The sequence below is a fragment of the Mixophyes fleayi genome, unplaced genomic scaffold (assembly GCF_038048845.1).
Source record: "Mixophyes fleayi isolate aMixFle1 unplaced genomic scaffold, aMixFle1.hap1 Scaffold_1979, whole genome shotgun sequence".
Lineage (NCBI taxonomy): Eukaryota > Metazoa > Chordata > Amphibia > Anura > Limnodynastidae > Mixophyes > Mixophyes fleayi.
Window position 1 is genome coordinate 1 of NW_027446216.1, and position 15,866 is coordinate 15,866.

At 45.7% G+C, this 15,866-nt stretch overlaps 8 protein-coding genes across 8 annotated transcripts; 5 read left to right on the top strand and 3 right to left on the bottom strand.

The window, feature by feature from the left end:
* Positions 1-5,485: 5,485 nt before the first annotated feature.
* Positions 5,486-5,814, top strand: LOC142120122 (histone H4). The gene has a single exon (XM_075194168.1). It carries the CDS (start codon positions 5,503-5,505, stop codon positions 5,812-5,814), a length of 312 nt encoding a protein of 103 aa, XP_075050269.1. The 5' UTR covers positions 5,486-5,502.
* Positions 5,815-6,402: 588 nt separating this feature from the next.
* Positions 6,403-9,145, bottom strand: LOC142120128 (histone H3). Its single transcript, XM_075194173.1, has 2 exons — positions 9,034-9,145; positions 6,403-6,934 (listed from the first exon to the last, which is right to left on the bottom strand). The coding sequence occupies exon 2, from the start codon at positions 6,919-6,921 to the stop codon at positions 6,511-6,513; it is 411 nt and encodes a 136-aa protein (XP_075050274.1). The 5' UTR covers positions 6,922-6,934; positions 9,034-9,145; the 3' UTR covers positions 6,403-6,510.
* LOC142120127 (histone H1.5-like) lies at positions 8,235-8,994 on the top strand. Its single transcript, XM_075194172.1, has one exon. It carries the CDS (start codon positions 8,235-8,237, stop codon positions 8,919-8,921), a length of 687 nt encoding a protein of 228 aa, XP_075050273.1. The 3' UTR covers positions 8,922-8,994.
* Positions 9,146-9,702: 557 nt separating the features above from the next.
* LOC142120132 (histone H2A type 1-like) lies at positions 9,703-10,313 on the bottom strand. The gene has a single exon (XM_075194176.1). The coding sequence runs from the start codon at positions 10,296-10,298 to the stop codon at positions 9,906-9,908; it is 393 nt and encodes a 130-aa protein (XP_075050277.1). The 5' UTR covers positions 10,299-10,313; the 3' UTR covers positions 9,703-9,905.
* A 280-nt stretch (positions 10,314-10,593) lies between these two features.
* Positions 10,594-11,143, top strand: LOC142120124 (histone H2B 1.1-like). The gene has a single exon (XM_075194169.1). The coding sequence runs from the start codon at positions 10,615-10,617 to the stop codon at positions 10,993-10,995; it is 381 nt and encodes a 126-aa protein (XP_075050270.1). The 5' UTR covers positions 10,594-10,614; the 3' UTR covers positions 10,996-11,143.
* Positions 11,144-12,498: 1,355 nt separating this feature from the next.
* Positions 12,499-12,810, top strand: LOC142120135 (histone H4-like). The gene has a single exon (XM_075194179.1). The coding sequence runs from the start codon at positions 12,499-12,501 to the stop codon at positions 12,808-12,810; it is 312 nt and encodes a 103-aa protein (XP_075050280.1).
* A 1,280-nt stretch (positions 12,811-14,090) lies between these two features.
* Positions 14,091-14,528, bottom strand: LOC142120121 (histone H2B 1.1-like). Its single transcript, XM_075194167.1, has one exon. The coding sequence runs from the start codon at positions 14,522-14,524 to the stop codon at positions 14,144-14,146; it is 381 nt and encodes a 126-aa protein (XP_075050268.1). The 5' UTR covers positions 14,525-14,528; the 3' UTR covers positions 14,091-14,143.
* A 294-nt stretch (positions 14,529-14,822) lies between these two features.
* Positions 14,823-15,282, top strand: LOC142120126 (histone H2A type 1-like). The gene has a single exon (XM_075194171.1). The coding sequence runs from the start codon at positions 14,839-14,841 to the stop codon at positions 15,229-15,231; it is 393 nt and encodes a 130-aa protein (XP_075050272.1). The 5' UTR covers positions 14,823-14,838; the 3' UTR covers positions 15,232-15,282.
* Positions 15,283-15,866: the final 584 nt, after the last annotated feature.

Below are 15,866 nucleotides of genomic sequence, written 5' to 3' on the forward strand. Positions count from 1 at the left end.
ACGGTGCATTGACACGCCCCTAAATGTATGACCACACCCCCAAATTTTTTGGCGCTTACTCGACTATGAGGGGGGCCCCATGAATTTGTTGTACCCGGGCCCTGAATTCCTCTTGGCAGCCCTGGATGTATGCACACCAGCAAAACCCTCCTCGTCAATTTCCAACACAATCTCGATCAGCTGCATTGGATGCTGTCACAAATGAAAAAATGGTGGAGGATTACTTTGCTGACACCATCCAAGTAGACATGTCACACAGTCCATATTCTTACTGGCAGGAAAAAAAAGGCAGTTTGGAAGCCCCTGTACAAACTGGCTGTATTTTACCTTAGTTGTCCCCCCTCCAGTGTGTACTCGGAAAGAGTTTTTAGCGCAGCGGGGAACCTGGTCAGTGAGCGGCGAAGGAGGTTGCTTCCTCAGAACGTAAAAAAAAATGATGTTCATAAAAATGAATTATCAATTCCTCAATCAAGTACAGCACTGCCCTCCAGATAGTACAGAGGGACCTGTGGTTGTGGAGTCCAGCGGGGACAAATTGATAATGTGTGAGGAGGAGGAAGTACACACTGTAGGGGGAGAGGAATCAGAGGTTGAGGATGAGGACGACATCTTGCCTCAGTAGAGCCTGTTTAGTTTGTACAGGGAGAGATGAATAGCTTTTTTGGTGTTGGGGCCCAAACAAACCAATCATTTCAGCCACAGTTGTTTGGTAGGCCCTGTCGCTGAAATGATTGGTTTGTTAAAGTGTGCATGTCCTATTTCAACAACATAAGGGTGGGTGGGAGGGCCCAAGGACAATTCCATCTTGCACCTCTTTTTTTTGGCATTATGTGCTCTTTGGAGCCTAGTTTTTCAAACTGCCATCCAGTCTGCCACTGCAGTGCCACTACTAGATGGGCCACGTGTTTGTGCCGCCCACTTGTGCCGCTTAGCTTAGACATCCAGCTATCTCGGTGCAACCTTTTGGCCTTAAAACAATATTGAGAGGTGTGAGGTGTTTAGAATAGACTGGAAATCAGTGGAAATTATTGTTATTGAATGTTATAGAGGTTAATAATAGCGTAGGAGTGAAAAACAACAAAAAAAAAAAACAGTTTTTATTCTTAAAAAAAAATAAAAATTCAGAGCCGAAAACCCTAAATCAGAACCAAAACCTTGAGTCGGGTGTTTTGGCAAAACAAATCAGAACCCAAAACCTAAAGCTAATCAGAACTCAAAACACTAAAAGTGGCCGGTGCACACCCTTATTATTAAATGTGAATTGTATTCATTTTACTTAATTTCAAATGTAGGGCTGGTTGCAGGGAGGGAGGCCTAATTATTAAAGGGGGTGCTATGGATTTATTAATGGAACTGTTTGGGGACTCCTAAACTTTATGTACCCGTTCCCCCCCCCCCCCCCCCCCATATAGGGCCCCGACATCCCAGAATCCACACAAGCAGCAACTGATCTAAAGACACCAGCAGCCGCAGGTGGTGGAATGTGACAAGAGCAGGTAGGAGAGAGCACGACCATCTGCCAACTGTCCTGAAGATGATGGGGCAGCGCAGAATTTGGGTGACTGTCTCGCTTAGTCAGAATTTGGTCTGTCTGCAAGGACAGTGGGGAGGTAAGTCCTGCTTCACACTGTACTGCTCGTGATATCAGAGATGCGTGCACCTATCAGTAGTGCACACAGTATTGCCTGTTTATTTGTCTAAAATGAAGACCATATCAGACAATAGGGGACACCCCTGTCTTAAGTGCCCCAGGCCCACCAGAACCTTAATCCAGCTCTGACCACAGGGATATCCGCAAACAGGCACCACATGGGGGTGTATTAATTATCTTTGATTCCTCACGGTCTTGCCATACTCAGGTTCACCTATCCATAGGCACCGATCGGCAAAACACCCTGCCAGAAACCAGCACAAAACACACAAGAACAAACAAGCAGCAAAGACAGAGACCACTCACCTGGAGCGTCAGGTCTCTTTGATGGCCGTGTACTCTGCTTCTCAGCAGCTGTGAGGGCAAAACACAGAAACACAAATAGTACAATTGGGGTAACAGTGCGTATACCCCTCTTACTTACATGCGGACAGCTTGGTGTAAACATGGTGGTGACAGTGGATTCTATGCTAGTGGGCACGTATCTCTAAACGGATCTTACGAGCGAGGGGAACAGTCCCTGGTGGTTAGTGGTGATACAGACGTAGGCATAGTGCCAAATTATTATATGGCTACAGGCTCTAAGCCTGACTCACGTGCCCAACCTAGGCTCTAAACCTAATAAATGCAGGACAGGCTCCAAGCCTGAATCCACCCCGGCCCCCAGGGTCATGGCCTGGCCAATTGTACCCCAAATATTAATGTCTTGAAATACACCTAAAAAGCCCCCGGGCCTTGTACATGACTATCTACTCCACGGTCCTACTGCCTATAGATGTGCCCACATTATGTAAATCATAGTTACCTGCTCCGCGCAGGAATCAGATGTTCTCCAACCGTTTCCACTTCTTCAAGTCCTTCCAGCCAATGGTGCCTCTTCTCCTGTTCGGTGCTGAAATTGATTGAAGTGACTCTGTCCTCTTCAGGCTGCGCTGGACTCAGCAAAATTCAAATGGTCGACTAAGAGCCGGGACTGGCTAGCCATTGATTGGCTGACCGCTATCATGTTCAGATTCGCTGTTGTCAATCCCGGTGAGAGCGTACGGGAGCCCAGACTTACCTGCCCTTGATCAGAGGTCTAGTAAGCAGAATCCTCTTCTTTTTTAACCTCCTTGTTGGCTCCAGTGCTGTCTTCCTCAGGATACCCTTCTACACTGAGACTTACAGTACCGCAACAGTTTAATTTGTGTATCTCTTCCCTCAGTTTTGAATTTCAGTAAAGGAGAGTTTGGTGGTCTGGGTATGATGGTGTATTCTTCAGCCTCATCAATGGTCCATCCAAATGCAGCCCGAATTAAACTTTTATTTATTTCAGTGATAAAAATTGTAAATACAATATTTAGATTTAGCAGTGAATTAATGGGAAGAAAAAAACTAGAAGAGTATTTCTATACCTCTTAAACATGAAATTAGTATAAATAATGTGATACTAAAACCCTTCCTCTCCTGTTTTGTGTCGTCTCTGAAACTATATTACTTTGCTTTTAAATGGAAAAAAAAGTGTTGTTTAATTTTATAATGGTGCTTTAATGCTTATAAAGTTCTTGTGAAACTTGAAACAAACACGTTATAAAGTAGAAACACCATTCATGAGAGAAATTACTTCTCAGCTAGTTTAGTATTACAACATCGCCACCTGCTGTCCAATAAGCTACTTGTGGCTGAGATGTCCGCTTTATTATAGAGCCCGCTTTCCCGGCAACCCTTGTCAATGCCGAGCTGCATTCTGGGAGATGTAGTTTGGATAGAAGGCGGAAGGAATTGGAAGCAGGTAATGTAATAAAGTGTTATTGTGTGCGCACAAGGAAGGGCCATGGTCACCTCACATTGGGGCACATTTATCAATCATCGGCAAAAATGAACAATAGTTATCAATCCTTATCGCATGGATAAGGATTGAACTATTTCTCAGATTTATTAAAAACGGATCACAGAAGCAGCAGTTGCGATAAACTGCTGTTCCTGTGATAAAAAAAAAAATCGCACTTACCCCGCCTCTTCCGAATGCGGTGTCCACGGATCTCCTCCAGGTGTTCTTCATTTTCCTTTACTCTGGAACTGCGCATGTGCAGTTCGAAAAACTGCACATGCGCAAAAAAAAACATCCCCGATCTGTCTCTGCAACTATAGTTGCAGAGACAGCGGTGAATGACAGCGAGGGATCATGTGATCCCTCCACACATGCGCTGTCCAGCTCTGCTCTTCGGACCAGAGCTGACAGCACTGAAATCTGACAGCACTGAAATCTGACATTTATGATAATAAGCGCCAGCTTCAGCTGGCGTACATTATCAAGACAAGTTTCCCCCAAAAAAATAGTTTTTTTCGGAACATGTTAGATTACGGCCAAGAGAAGTCACCATACTATTCGGTGACTGCTCCCAAAAACGTAGAGGAGTGCAAAGCAGCATATATCCACGATATCTGCTACGATGCACCCTTTATAAATATGCGGAGGACACAGAGGGACCTTAATTTCACGGTAAGAGCACTATTGTGCTTTCTTAAATATGCCCCATTGGCTTTGGAAGTGCTGGGACGTCCCCAGCCTGCTCCCCTAAAAACATCCCTTAGGTGCTGCACACACCGGCCACTAGTACTTGTGACATTGAAGGGGCATCACTCAGTGGGACATATCTCCCAACTGTCACCGAATCAGGACAAAAGTCCTTAAATGTGGGACGGCAGGACTGTCCCTCCAGAATCAATTGCTTCCATGGTGTTGGTGGTTATCACGTTGAACAACCCAGCCAGTGTGGTAAACAGCCCGGCTGACATGTTGATCTCATCTGGAGGGACAGATCGCTGCTCGGTATGTTCTTAGTATGTTGATCACTCCCATGTGAAACAGGCTTGTAAAACATGACAGATCCTCTTTAAATTACACCCTTCATGTATGCAGTGAGGCAGCCATGTTGTTTCCTGAACTAATATTCATGAGAATACAAGATATCAAGTGACCAGTAGGTAGTGACCACTGAGGCCTGAAGTACAGAGATTCCTCTTGTTCCTAATTAATTGATGTTGCACTGAAGGCTGCATTGTTCATGTATATTGGTTTACCCCCAACATGTCTGTATCCACTGTGTGCAGGTGGAGACCACTGTAAGATGCAGTTTGACTTGTGATCAAAAACTTGTTTATGTATCTTGAGAGATCTCAAGCTATAAAATTAATTAAAAATAATATATAGTAATATGTGTTTGTTACTTTGCAGCCTGTGTTACAGAATGAATGGACAGTGCTGAGTCAAGGTACCTTCAATATGGGCATGAGAGGCTGCAAGCAGACTAAATATACATCTCAACTATGCCCAGCACCCTGCTCTTGGTGTTGAAAAATAATTAAGAGAAGGAATTTGATAAAGCCAGAGAAGTACACAGATGCCAGCGAACATATTTTGCTCAGCTTACTTTGTAGAGGATTAGTCTTTGGGTTTTTACTACAAATACTACATTGTGAACTATCATAATGATTATCTTGTAGCTTAAACCACTAGAATGTTTTACATTTACATAATATGCAGTCAAACAACCAAAAACCGCGCACACAGCCATGTACAATCGATCAACTAAAGGAGACATTAAATTGCTTTACTTCGTAAGCTATACACTGCAAACAATAGGAGCGACTGAGCGGGAATTTTAAATTCGCAAACGGTTGAGCGCTCAGCGAATCAGTGATAAGGGGGGAACCGAAGCCCGCGTCACACAACGTACAAAGAACCGCTGCCTACTGGACACGCCCCCTTCCTCTTATGTCCCCTATCAGGTCCGACCCAGCTGCATAAAAGAAGCTTGTTGCGCAGCTAAACTGTATCAGTTGGAACATTTTTGACTGAAAGTTACATCATGTCTGGACGCGGTAAAGGAGGCAAGGGGCTCGGGAAAGGCGGTGCTAAGAGGCACAGGAAGGTTCTCCGTGATAACATCCAGGGCATCACTAAACCAGCTATCCGTCGTTTAGCTCGTAGGGGAGGTGTGAAGCGCATCTCTGGGCTCATCTACGAGGAAACCCGCGGTGTCTTGAAGGTCTTCCTGGAGAATGTGATCCGTGATGCCGTCACTTACACAGAGCACGCAAAGAGAAAGACTGTCACAGCCATGGATGTCGTGTATGCCCTGAAACGTCAGGGTCGCACTCTGTACGGATTCGGAGGCTAATTTCTTTGTCTATCCCATTACAAACCACAAAGGCCCTTCTAAGGGCCGCCCACTATGTCTGTAAAGAGCTGTACGACTAATGTCCAGGACCGTGAGAGGTTTAGCTCCCTAATATCACGTTACACACACACCTATGATTACTTGTTTCTGCACAATACTGTGATTATCGACGCCATCGTTCAGTCTGTAATTTATATTAGCTATAATGGGGCCACATCGATTTCATCCCGTGTATAAATTGAGCGGTCTAATCTGTTTACAGCATGCGTCTACTAATTTATACCCCCACATGCTGCTTGCCATATTTGGGTGGATGTGCAAGTGAATCACTACCCCGGAACCCGCTTGCTCTTTGGAGCCACCCACCTTTTCCCGAGATATTGTGTAAAAGGCTGTTGGCTTTGGGAGGGGAATGTTGACGGATTCTCGTGAATTGCACAGTATTACCAGAGGGAACAAAGGAAACGAGTCAGACGTGGACAACAACGGCCCAGTGTTAATTATCTAATCGCGCTGATCATATAGAATATGTGTAATTAGAATCCACATCGGCAAACAAAATGCAGAGATTTTACACATAGATAATAACTTCTGATTAAAATGTTACTACACAGAATAATGCTGCAGCTCGTTTAGAGAAAGATTTGGTGGCTCTGAAAAGAGCCTTTGTGCTGTGTGTAAGTCAGTGCCGAGTCCTTATGCCCTCTCCCCTCGGATCCTGCGGGCCAGCTGGATGTCTTTGGGCATGATGGTCACCCTCTTAGCGTGGATGGCGCACAGGTTGGTGTCCTCGAAGAGCCCCACCAGATAAGCCTCGCTGGCCTCTTGCAGAGCCATGACAGCCGAGCTCTGGAAGCGCAGGTCGGTCTTGAAGTCCTGGGCGATCTCCCGCACCAAGCGCTGGAAGGGCAGCTTGCGGATCAACAGCTCAGTGGACTTCTGGTAGCGGCGGATCTCCCTCAGAGCGACGGTGCCTGGCCGGTAACGGTGAGGTTTCTTCACACCACCGGTAGCTGGGGCGCTCTTCCGGGCGGCTTTAGTTGCCAGCTGCTTGCGGGGAGCTTTCCCACCGGTGGACTTACGAGCGGTCTGCTTGGTCCTGGCCATAGTTCTACTGATTCTATAAAGAATATAAGATGCAGATTCTTAACAATCCTATTTATACAGTGTGCTGCAATGCAATTGGATGAGTTAAGAACGCCCTTCAAATTGATTGGCTTAAAAACTGCGTCTTAACTTTCAAAATGCCCGCCTAAATTCTTTGCTTATTACTTGACTCGTAATTTTTAATATTATATATTATTATAACTTAAGAAGGCCTGGCAAGCTCTCGAATTAAATGATGTGTAATAATAAAAAATTAAGTGTTTCCAGTCACGATAATTACAATGTATGTAAAAAAGCTATCCACATTGACCACACGGGGGTGCCATTGCATCACATTCAGCGAAGACGAGAGGGATAATAACTAGGGATAGTAAAAGGATTCGAACCACGTCAGGGAATATAATCACTTTTGTAGATCTATATTTATGCCTTGTTGATAATGACAAACACGGGTTTTAAATTATCGATCTGAAATCACTGTGCAATTATTTGTATTTGTGATCCAATGTTTTCCTGCTCTTCTTGGAGTCTCCACGGCCGAGGCCTCTGCTGGAGGCTTTGATTGTTTCAGACATTTTTCCCGCACAAAACCAAACCACTGGTGACCTGGGGTCACTATATATCCGAATACGTAGGTGGCTATAATAGCCCTGGACAATGCCTTTTCATTACATCAGGTGGTTTGCTTAGCAAAAATTCGATTAATGTCCCCTTCCTCCCAATGCCAACTGAAGGGGATGAAGGGAAGCTGGACAAGTTACCAGCAGTTCCCGCAGACCGCAAGGGGTTGTTGAGATGACCTGAACACAACAAGCTGTGTTTGTCTGTGAACATCTGCAGTCGTTTCTACCTGTGGCAGCTGACTATCTCAAGCTCTAGGCTGCTGGTAATCATCTATTGAGAGTTATCTGGTAGGACCCTGCCATTAATGTATGGATAAGAGAGATGAGACCCGTTGTAGATGGTAAAGAGGTCGGATATGTTTTTAGTACCTTTGATAAGCTTACTCAGCAGCAAATGTCAGCACATGATTTACAGCTGACAAGCTGGAGAACGAGCAGACACTATCATATGTCCTATAAAGGTCTCATTACTTCCCTCAAAAGAAACACAAAAGAGATCGCAGACATCCTGGAACTGCAGAGAAGGAATAGTGGGCGTGGCTTCGCTATCCACCAATAAACACAGCGGCTGGTTCTTTATCTCAGCCAATGGCCGCATATCCCTGAGCTGTATATAAATTCTTGGTTGAACAAGTCCTACAACTAAACGTGTCAGTTTGAGCATAGAGTCATAGTCATTTGTATTGGAGGATGTCTGAGCCAGTCCCAGCCGCAGCGCCTGCTGCTCCAGCAGAGGCCCCCGCCAAGAGTAAGCGGCCCAAGAAAGCAGCTTCAGCAGGATCCATGAAGAGCAGCAAAGCGTCCGGTCCCAGCGTGTCTGAGCAGATTGTAAAGGTGGCAGCTGCATCCAAGGAGCGTAATGGGATTTCCCTGGCCGCTGTGAAGAAAGCTCTGGCTGCCGGAGGATACGATGTGGAGAAGAACAACAGCCGCCTGAAGTTGGCGATCAAGAGCTTGGTGACCAAAGAAACCCTCATCCAGGTGAAAGGCAGCGGTGCCTCCGGCTCCTTTAAGCTGAACAAGAAACAGTTGGACAGCAAGGACAAGGCGGTGAAGAAGGCAGCAGTGGCCAAAGCCAAGAAAGTATCCAAGTCCCCCAAGAAGGCTCCGAGCGCATCCAAGAGCCCTAAAAAGGCGAAAAAACCGGCAGTTGCCAAGAAGGCTGCAAAAAGCCCAAAGAAGCCAAAAGTCGCTGTGAAATCCAAGAAGGTGGCCAAGAGCCCGGCCAAGAAGGCAGCGAAGCCTAAAGTGACCAAGAGCCCGGCCAAGAAGGCGGCTAAGCCTAAAGTGGCCAAGAAGGCAGCGAAGCCTAAAGTGACCAAGAGCCCGGCTAAGAAAGCAGCGAAGCCCAAGAAGACAGCTCCTAAGAAGAAGTAAAACTGCAGATCCGCACTCCGGTGCCCCGTTACACAAAGGCTCTTTTGAGAGCCACCCACTCGGTCTTGACTGAGCTATAATGTACCCCCCCCATCCATCCTCTATCTTTTACCCTGTGGTGGTGACTGCTTCTGGCTCAACAAAGCAGATGTGAACCCCTTATGGTCCCCGGTAACAAATACCTCCAGACATCTGACTAGTTTACACACACATTGATAGTTACATACACATAACGTCAGTGCACCGTGACAATGGTTATTTTCTATAAGCAATTATGTCGCTCTTCTACACCCCGTGTGTAGCTTCATAAACCGTTTACTGCCCCTGAACAAAATGAGCAAAGGACGGAAACTCCTTATGTTTATATTACGGGATTATTTTCTTACTAGGTCATACGCTATACAACTGCTACCTATTGGACGGTTATGTCAGATTATTTAAATCCAGTGATTATCATCAAGTATTTGTTATCGACACCATAGGAAGCTTGTATTGGTCTCCGATTCACTGTGCTGACAAGTGTCATACACCGTAGTAACGTATCTCTTATATACTATTACTGTGTGTAAATCAATACTACCACCGTGTGATCAGTAGTGACGTCTGCCGTTTATCAGATACATTGTAATTTTTAAGATTGTTTACAATAAATGGTTTTCTAGTCTTTCAACTTTAATTCGGGAGCCTGTCAGGTCTTACGTAGGTAAAATTCTAATAGTAATATTATCGCTTCAGATTTAAGTGGTAAGCAAAATATAAAGCAGGCGTTCTGAAGGACGCAAGGAATATTAAATGAAAGTTTGAAGGACTGAACAGCAGAATCTGAGGAGAAAAGGCTGTTTCTCGTCTAGCTCAATAGTAAAACTGTCAGTGAGCTTCCGACTATCCAGATAAAGCAATAAGTAATGTATAAAGCTCTCGCAAGAAAATGTGGGTGGCCCTGAAAAGAGCCTTTGTGTTGTGGGGGTGTCAGTGGGGAGTAAATCACTTGCTCTTAGCTGCCTTGTGGCTCTCGGTCTTCTTGGGCAGCAGCACGGCCTGGATGTTGGGCAGGACGCCTCCCTGGGCGATCGTCACCCCACCGAGCAGCTTGTTTAGCTCTTCATCGTTGCGCACAGCCAGCTGCAGGTGGCGGGGGATGATGCGGGTCTTCTTGTTATCACGGGCGGCATTTCCTGCCAACTCCAGAATCTCAGCCGTTAGGTACTCGAGCACGGCGGCCAGATAGACAGGAGCTCCGGCTCCCACACGCTCGGCATAATTACCCTTTCTCAAAAGACGGTGAACACGTCCAACTGGAAACTGAAGCCCAGCCCGAGATGAGCGAGTCTTGGCCTTAGCCCGGGTCTTTCCGCCTTGTTTGCCTCTACCAGACATTTTCAGTTGCGTATTTCGTAATAAACTACTGTGATTAAACTCCTCCCTCATCCTTTTATTTATACCTTTCAGTGACAAACTCCTGCATCTCTGATTGGTCTGTTTTCGGACTAGCCAATGCAGCTGATGTTCAGGTATCCACCAATCCGTATAAGATAGAGGTGGGTATGATATTGAAACACATCACATGACATGACTAGCCAATAGCATATAGAGCTGGATATAAGTCTTATTTACATGGGCTGCCTATAAATAGGGCGATTGTGGGAGGTGCAAGTAATAGTCGCTGACTCACTGACCAGTATTTGTTTTAAGAATGCCTGATCCAGCAAAGTCTGCTCCTGCGGCCAAAAAGGGCTCCAAGAAAGCCGTGACCAAGACCCAGAAGAAAGATGGGAAGAAGCGTAGAAAGACCAGGAAGGAGAGTTATGCTATCTACGTGTACAAGGTGCTGAAGCAGGTCCACCCTGATACCGGCATCTCCTCCAAGGCCATGGGTATCATGAACTCCTTTGTTAATGACATTTTTGAGCGCATCGCAGGAGAAGCCTCCCGCCTGGCTCACTACAACAAGCGCTCCACCATCACCTCCCGGGAGATCCAGACCGCTGTGCGTCTACTGCTGCCCGGTGAGCTGGCCAAGCACGCCGTGTCTGAGGGCACCAAGGCCGTCACCAAGTACACCAGCGCCAAGTAATCTGCAAATTCCTCCTTTCCGAGTTGCCACAAAGGCTCTTTTAAGAGCCACCCAAATCTTCTTAATCGAGGCTATGACACTTGTTGGATCCCGCTGCTCTTTGTGTTCCTTGCAAACACAAGCCCACGTGCAGCTCTTACTGTCCGGGTACCCGTCTATAAACATAACGTGTTCGCTTTCAGCAAACATGAATGAAATGCCTTTTAGATCTCGTATGTCAGTAAATCATTCTGTCCTTACCTTCTGTTACCAAACTGCACCTGGCTGCTCTCTAACTGCCCCGTGCTCCCTGCTGCATCTAGGCGGCTAGAAGGAACTCTGACCCGACTAGTATCAGCTGCCTGACCGGTATTTAGCGCCTCTAGAGCAGGCTGTGCTGTCCGGGCTTCTCATTAGAAATCTGTTGACCACTGGCTATAGTTCTTCTGCAGACCAGGTACCGGTGCCAACACAACATATTTAATTCTGTCGGCTCTCATAAAGCATACAATATACATTAGTAACAATACATTGTGGCACATACACTGGCGAAACTAAGGGAGGAATAACCTTTATTAAAACACAGTGGTGGTCACCTCCCAGTCATCTGCGGACTAAATGGGCAATCCCGGATAGCCAGCAAGCACAGAAAGGTCTCAACCTGGACACATTTAAGAATTCTAAATGCGTGAAATTAGACATTACAAACAAGGTACTTTCAATATGGGGTACAGGGATTGCTGAACAGTCAGTACTGCCCAGCATCCTGCTCTCGCCACATGAGAGCGTTACTTCACCAGAGCTTGCGGTGTTTTGAAAATAACCATTGAAGTCCAGTTGTTTTTTTTTATATCTTTATATCATTGCAGATGTTGCTGTCATTTGACATACACTAGGCTGGTTCTACGCTTTAAAAAGTCAATTTCAGGCAGAAATCCTCATTCTAATGCATTATTCAAATAAGTCATATTATGTTTAGTGTTTTTATTTGTGGCTGCAGTTAAAAATGTACAGAGCCTGTCACTAGTAAATTCAAAGGTATTTAAAGGAATACAAGATTAGATCCAACTGAAACACGACAGATAACTACACTGCTACCACCTTATATTACAAATATATTATTACTTTCATCATCAATATATGTTAACAACCGACCAGTGTTATAGATTGCAGATTAAAACTCTAAAATGTGTAATTTCTACATAATAAAATGCCGTCACACAACTTGAAAAAAACAGACAGATAACCATTCAGCTAAAATGAGAAACTAAATTAAATAAGATCATAAGCTAAACACTACAATGACTATAAGCGACGCGGCGGGAATTTTAAAATCTTTAACGGCTGCTCGTTCAGCCAATCGGCAAGGGGAACGAAAGCCACATGTAGCAATAATTATCAAATGACACGCCCATTTCTTCCTCTATACTTTGTGTCCTTTCAGGTCCGACTTAACTGTATTAAAGAAGTTTGCTGTACAACCAATTCACATCAGTTGATTAGGCAACGCCAGCAGTGCAAATCATGTCTGGACGCGGTAAAGGAGGCAAGGGGCTCGGGAAAGGCGGTGCTAAGAGGCACAGGAAGGTGCTCCGTGATAACATCCAGGGCATCACTAAACCAGCTATCCGTCGTTTAGCTCGTAGGGGAGGTGTGAAGCGCATCTCTGGGCTCATCTACGAGGAGACCCGCGGTGTCCTGAAGGTCTTCCTGGAGAATGTGATCCGTGATGCCGTCACTTACACAGAGTACGCAAAGAGAAAGACTGTCACAGCCATGGATGTCGTGTATGCCCTGAAACGTCAGGGTCGCACTCTGTACGGGTTTGGAGGTTAATTTCTCTGTATCCCATTACACACAAAGGCTCTTTTAAGAGCCACCCACTCAGTCTTCAAAGAGCTGTAAGTTTACTATTATGCCCATGATTACTGGAGGAATAGGTCTGTAGCATTTTAAGATACTACAGCATATCACCCCACGGCTTTGTTACACGTAGATCCAATACATGAGTGAATAGTGACACCATCACTCGCAGCCTGTTCTGAGTGCGGGAGTTACACCGCAGACATCCGTCTCAACCATTGTATAAAGTAGGCGAAGACCACTAATCTATGCTTTTACAACGTGTAGTCAAATGAGCGTAAATCCCAGCTGTGGAACGGGTTTACATGTTGGGGGACGAGTACAGGGAAACGTAACCAGGAGACTTTCAAAAAATACAAAGCAACATAATAAACGGGGTAATAATACAAAGGGTGTCATAGCATCGATTGAGAAAGACATTATATTCTTCCTGCCCCATACCAGCCAAAATGAAAAAATATTGATTACCACCTCGTATCCAGAAGCAGTGGTTCTTTCAGGGTGGGTTTCCCACAGGAATTGAGAAATACGTATCCTGGGGAAATTATAAAGACTCTACAGGGAAAATCTTGTGGCAAGACCCTAGCGTACCATCCCCCTATCCACGAACTAATTGGTAATGTGAGTGTTGCAATGGTGCGTTAAACATTTTCTCTGCACATATGTCAGCACGGAGGGAGGAGACTGGGAGAAGACCCTGCAACAGCTCCTCTTTACATTTAACGAGGTATCTCAGGAGTCCACCAAGTTTTCTCTATTCAAGAGTCTATATGGGCGGCGAGTGATGCATCCATTAGATACGAGAAAGCTGGGAAAGCCCCTTTTTCAATCGCTTAGGTCTCCACTATGTACGGTTTCGGAGGCCAATTTCTTTGCCATGTTGAAAAACAAAAAGGCTCTTTTGAGAGCCACCCACTCAATCTTCAAAGAGTTGTAGTATGTCCATGTCCTAGAGCACAAACATACCCCCATATACCACTTATTTCATCTAGATTCTACGCATGGCAGTTTTAGAACATCTATTACTCAAGACCTGTTATTCACGTTATTAAAAGACCTTGGGCTGCACAGCGTTACAAATATCGGCCCTTACATGATCTGAAGGGAAATGCTAGGCAGTGATTAAAGCGTAAGGAACAATATGTGGGGTATTGCAAGAACGAGTAGCTTGAAATGTGATGGTTTCGCGGAGATACAAAACACCACAAAGAACATGCGGGATCTAGCAAATGTCATAGCCTCGATTGAGAAGATTTGGGTGGCTCTTAAAAGAGCCTTTGTGTTATCTTAGAACAGAGATTGCAGATTACTTGGCGCTGGTGTACTTGGTGACGGCCTTGGTGCCCTCAGACACGGCGTGCTTTGCCAGCTCACCGGGCAGCAGTAGACGCACAGCGGTCTGGATCTCCCGGGAGGTGATGGTGGAGCGCTTGTTGTAGTGAGCCAGGCGGGAGGCTTCGCCTGCGATGCGCTCAAAAATGTCATTAACAAAGGAGTTCATGATACCCATGGCCTTGGAGGAGATGCCGGTATCAGGGTGGACCTGCTTCAGCACCTTGTACACGTAGATAGCATAACTCTCCTTCCTGGTCTTTCTACGCTTCTTCCCATCTTTCTTCTGGGTCTTGGTCACGGCTTTCTTGGAGCCCTTTTTGGCCGCAGGTGCAGACTTGGCTGGTTCAGGCATTGCAATAACAAGATCTCGACAGAGTGTAAAGAAACTATTGCTAGCACCGCCCACAATCGCTGTATTTATAGGCAGTCTATGTAAATTAACCTTATCTTCAGCTCTAGGCGCTATTGGTTAGTTCTGTCACGGGATCTTTAGAAAAGCTATACCCCTTCTCCCTGTGCTGATTGGTGAGTGCCCGAACATTTTTGTCACTGGCCAGTCTGAAAACGGACCAATCACAGATGCAGTCGTTTGTTTTTCGAACATATAAATAAAGGAATGAAGGCGGAGTTTGCTACTCGTGTGTATTGAATTAACCTGAGCATAACATGTCTGGTAGAGGCAAACAAGGCGGTAAGACCCGGGCTAAGGCCAAGACTCGCTCATCTCGGGCCGGTCTTCAGTTTCCTGTTGGCCGTGTTCACCGTCTTTTGAGGAAGGGGAACTATGCTCATCGTGTGGGAGCCGGAGCTCCTGTCTATCTGGCCGCCGTGCTCGAGTACCTGACGGCTGAGATTCTGGAGTTGGCTGGAAATGCCGCCCGTGATAACAAGAAGACCCGTATCATCCCCCGCCACCTGCAGCTGGCTGTGCGCAACGACGAAGAGCTAAACAAGCTGCTCGGTGGGGTGACGATCGCCCAGGGAGGCGTCCTGCCCAACATCCAGGCCGTGCTGCTGCCCAAGAAGACCGAGAGCCACAAGGCAGCTAAGAGCAAGTGATTTACTCCCCACTGACACCCCCACAACACAAAGGCTCTTTTCAGAGCCACCCACGTTTTCTTACTAGAGCTCTATACACATTACTATTCGTTTTATCTGGGTAATCAAAGGTTCCCTGGTAGTTCTACTTTTGAGCCAGATACGGTTTCCCACAATTTAGCTGTCCCGTTTCATACACATTTTCAGCTCTAAATTATGCACGTAGCCTTTATTCTCATTGGAACTGCTCCATGGATCCTTTCAACCACATATATCAGCGGCTTCGTGTAGTAGAAAGCAGTGAGATGGGGTCTCACTTGCTGTAGAGAGAGCATTAGGTGGCTCCGAGAAGAGCCTTTGTGCTGTGTATAAAGGAGTGACGAGAAGCTGCTCTTTCCCCTTAGATTTCGAGGGCCAGCCATTCAAAATTGATTGATTTAAACACATTTCATTGGCTCTTTCAAATGCGTGTAATTTTTGCTTACTAGATAAATCTGAATTAATCCGATTACAGGCAGGCTCTCGAATTAAAATTGGTTACAGTATAAAGTATTATACATGCTACCAGACCTAAAAATGACGATGTATCTGAAAAGGAAAAACACAGGCAGCTATCAATACTGACCACACGGTGATGCTATTGTTCCACATAACTT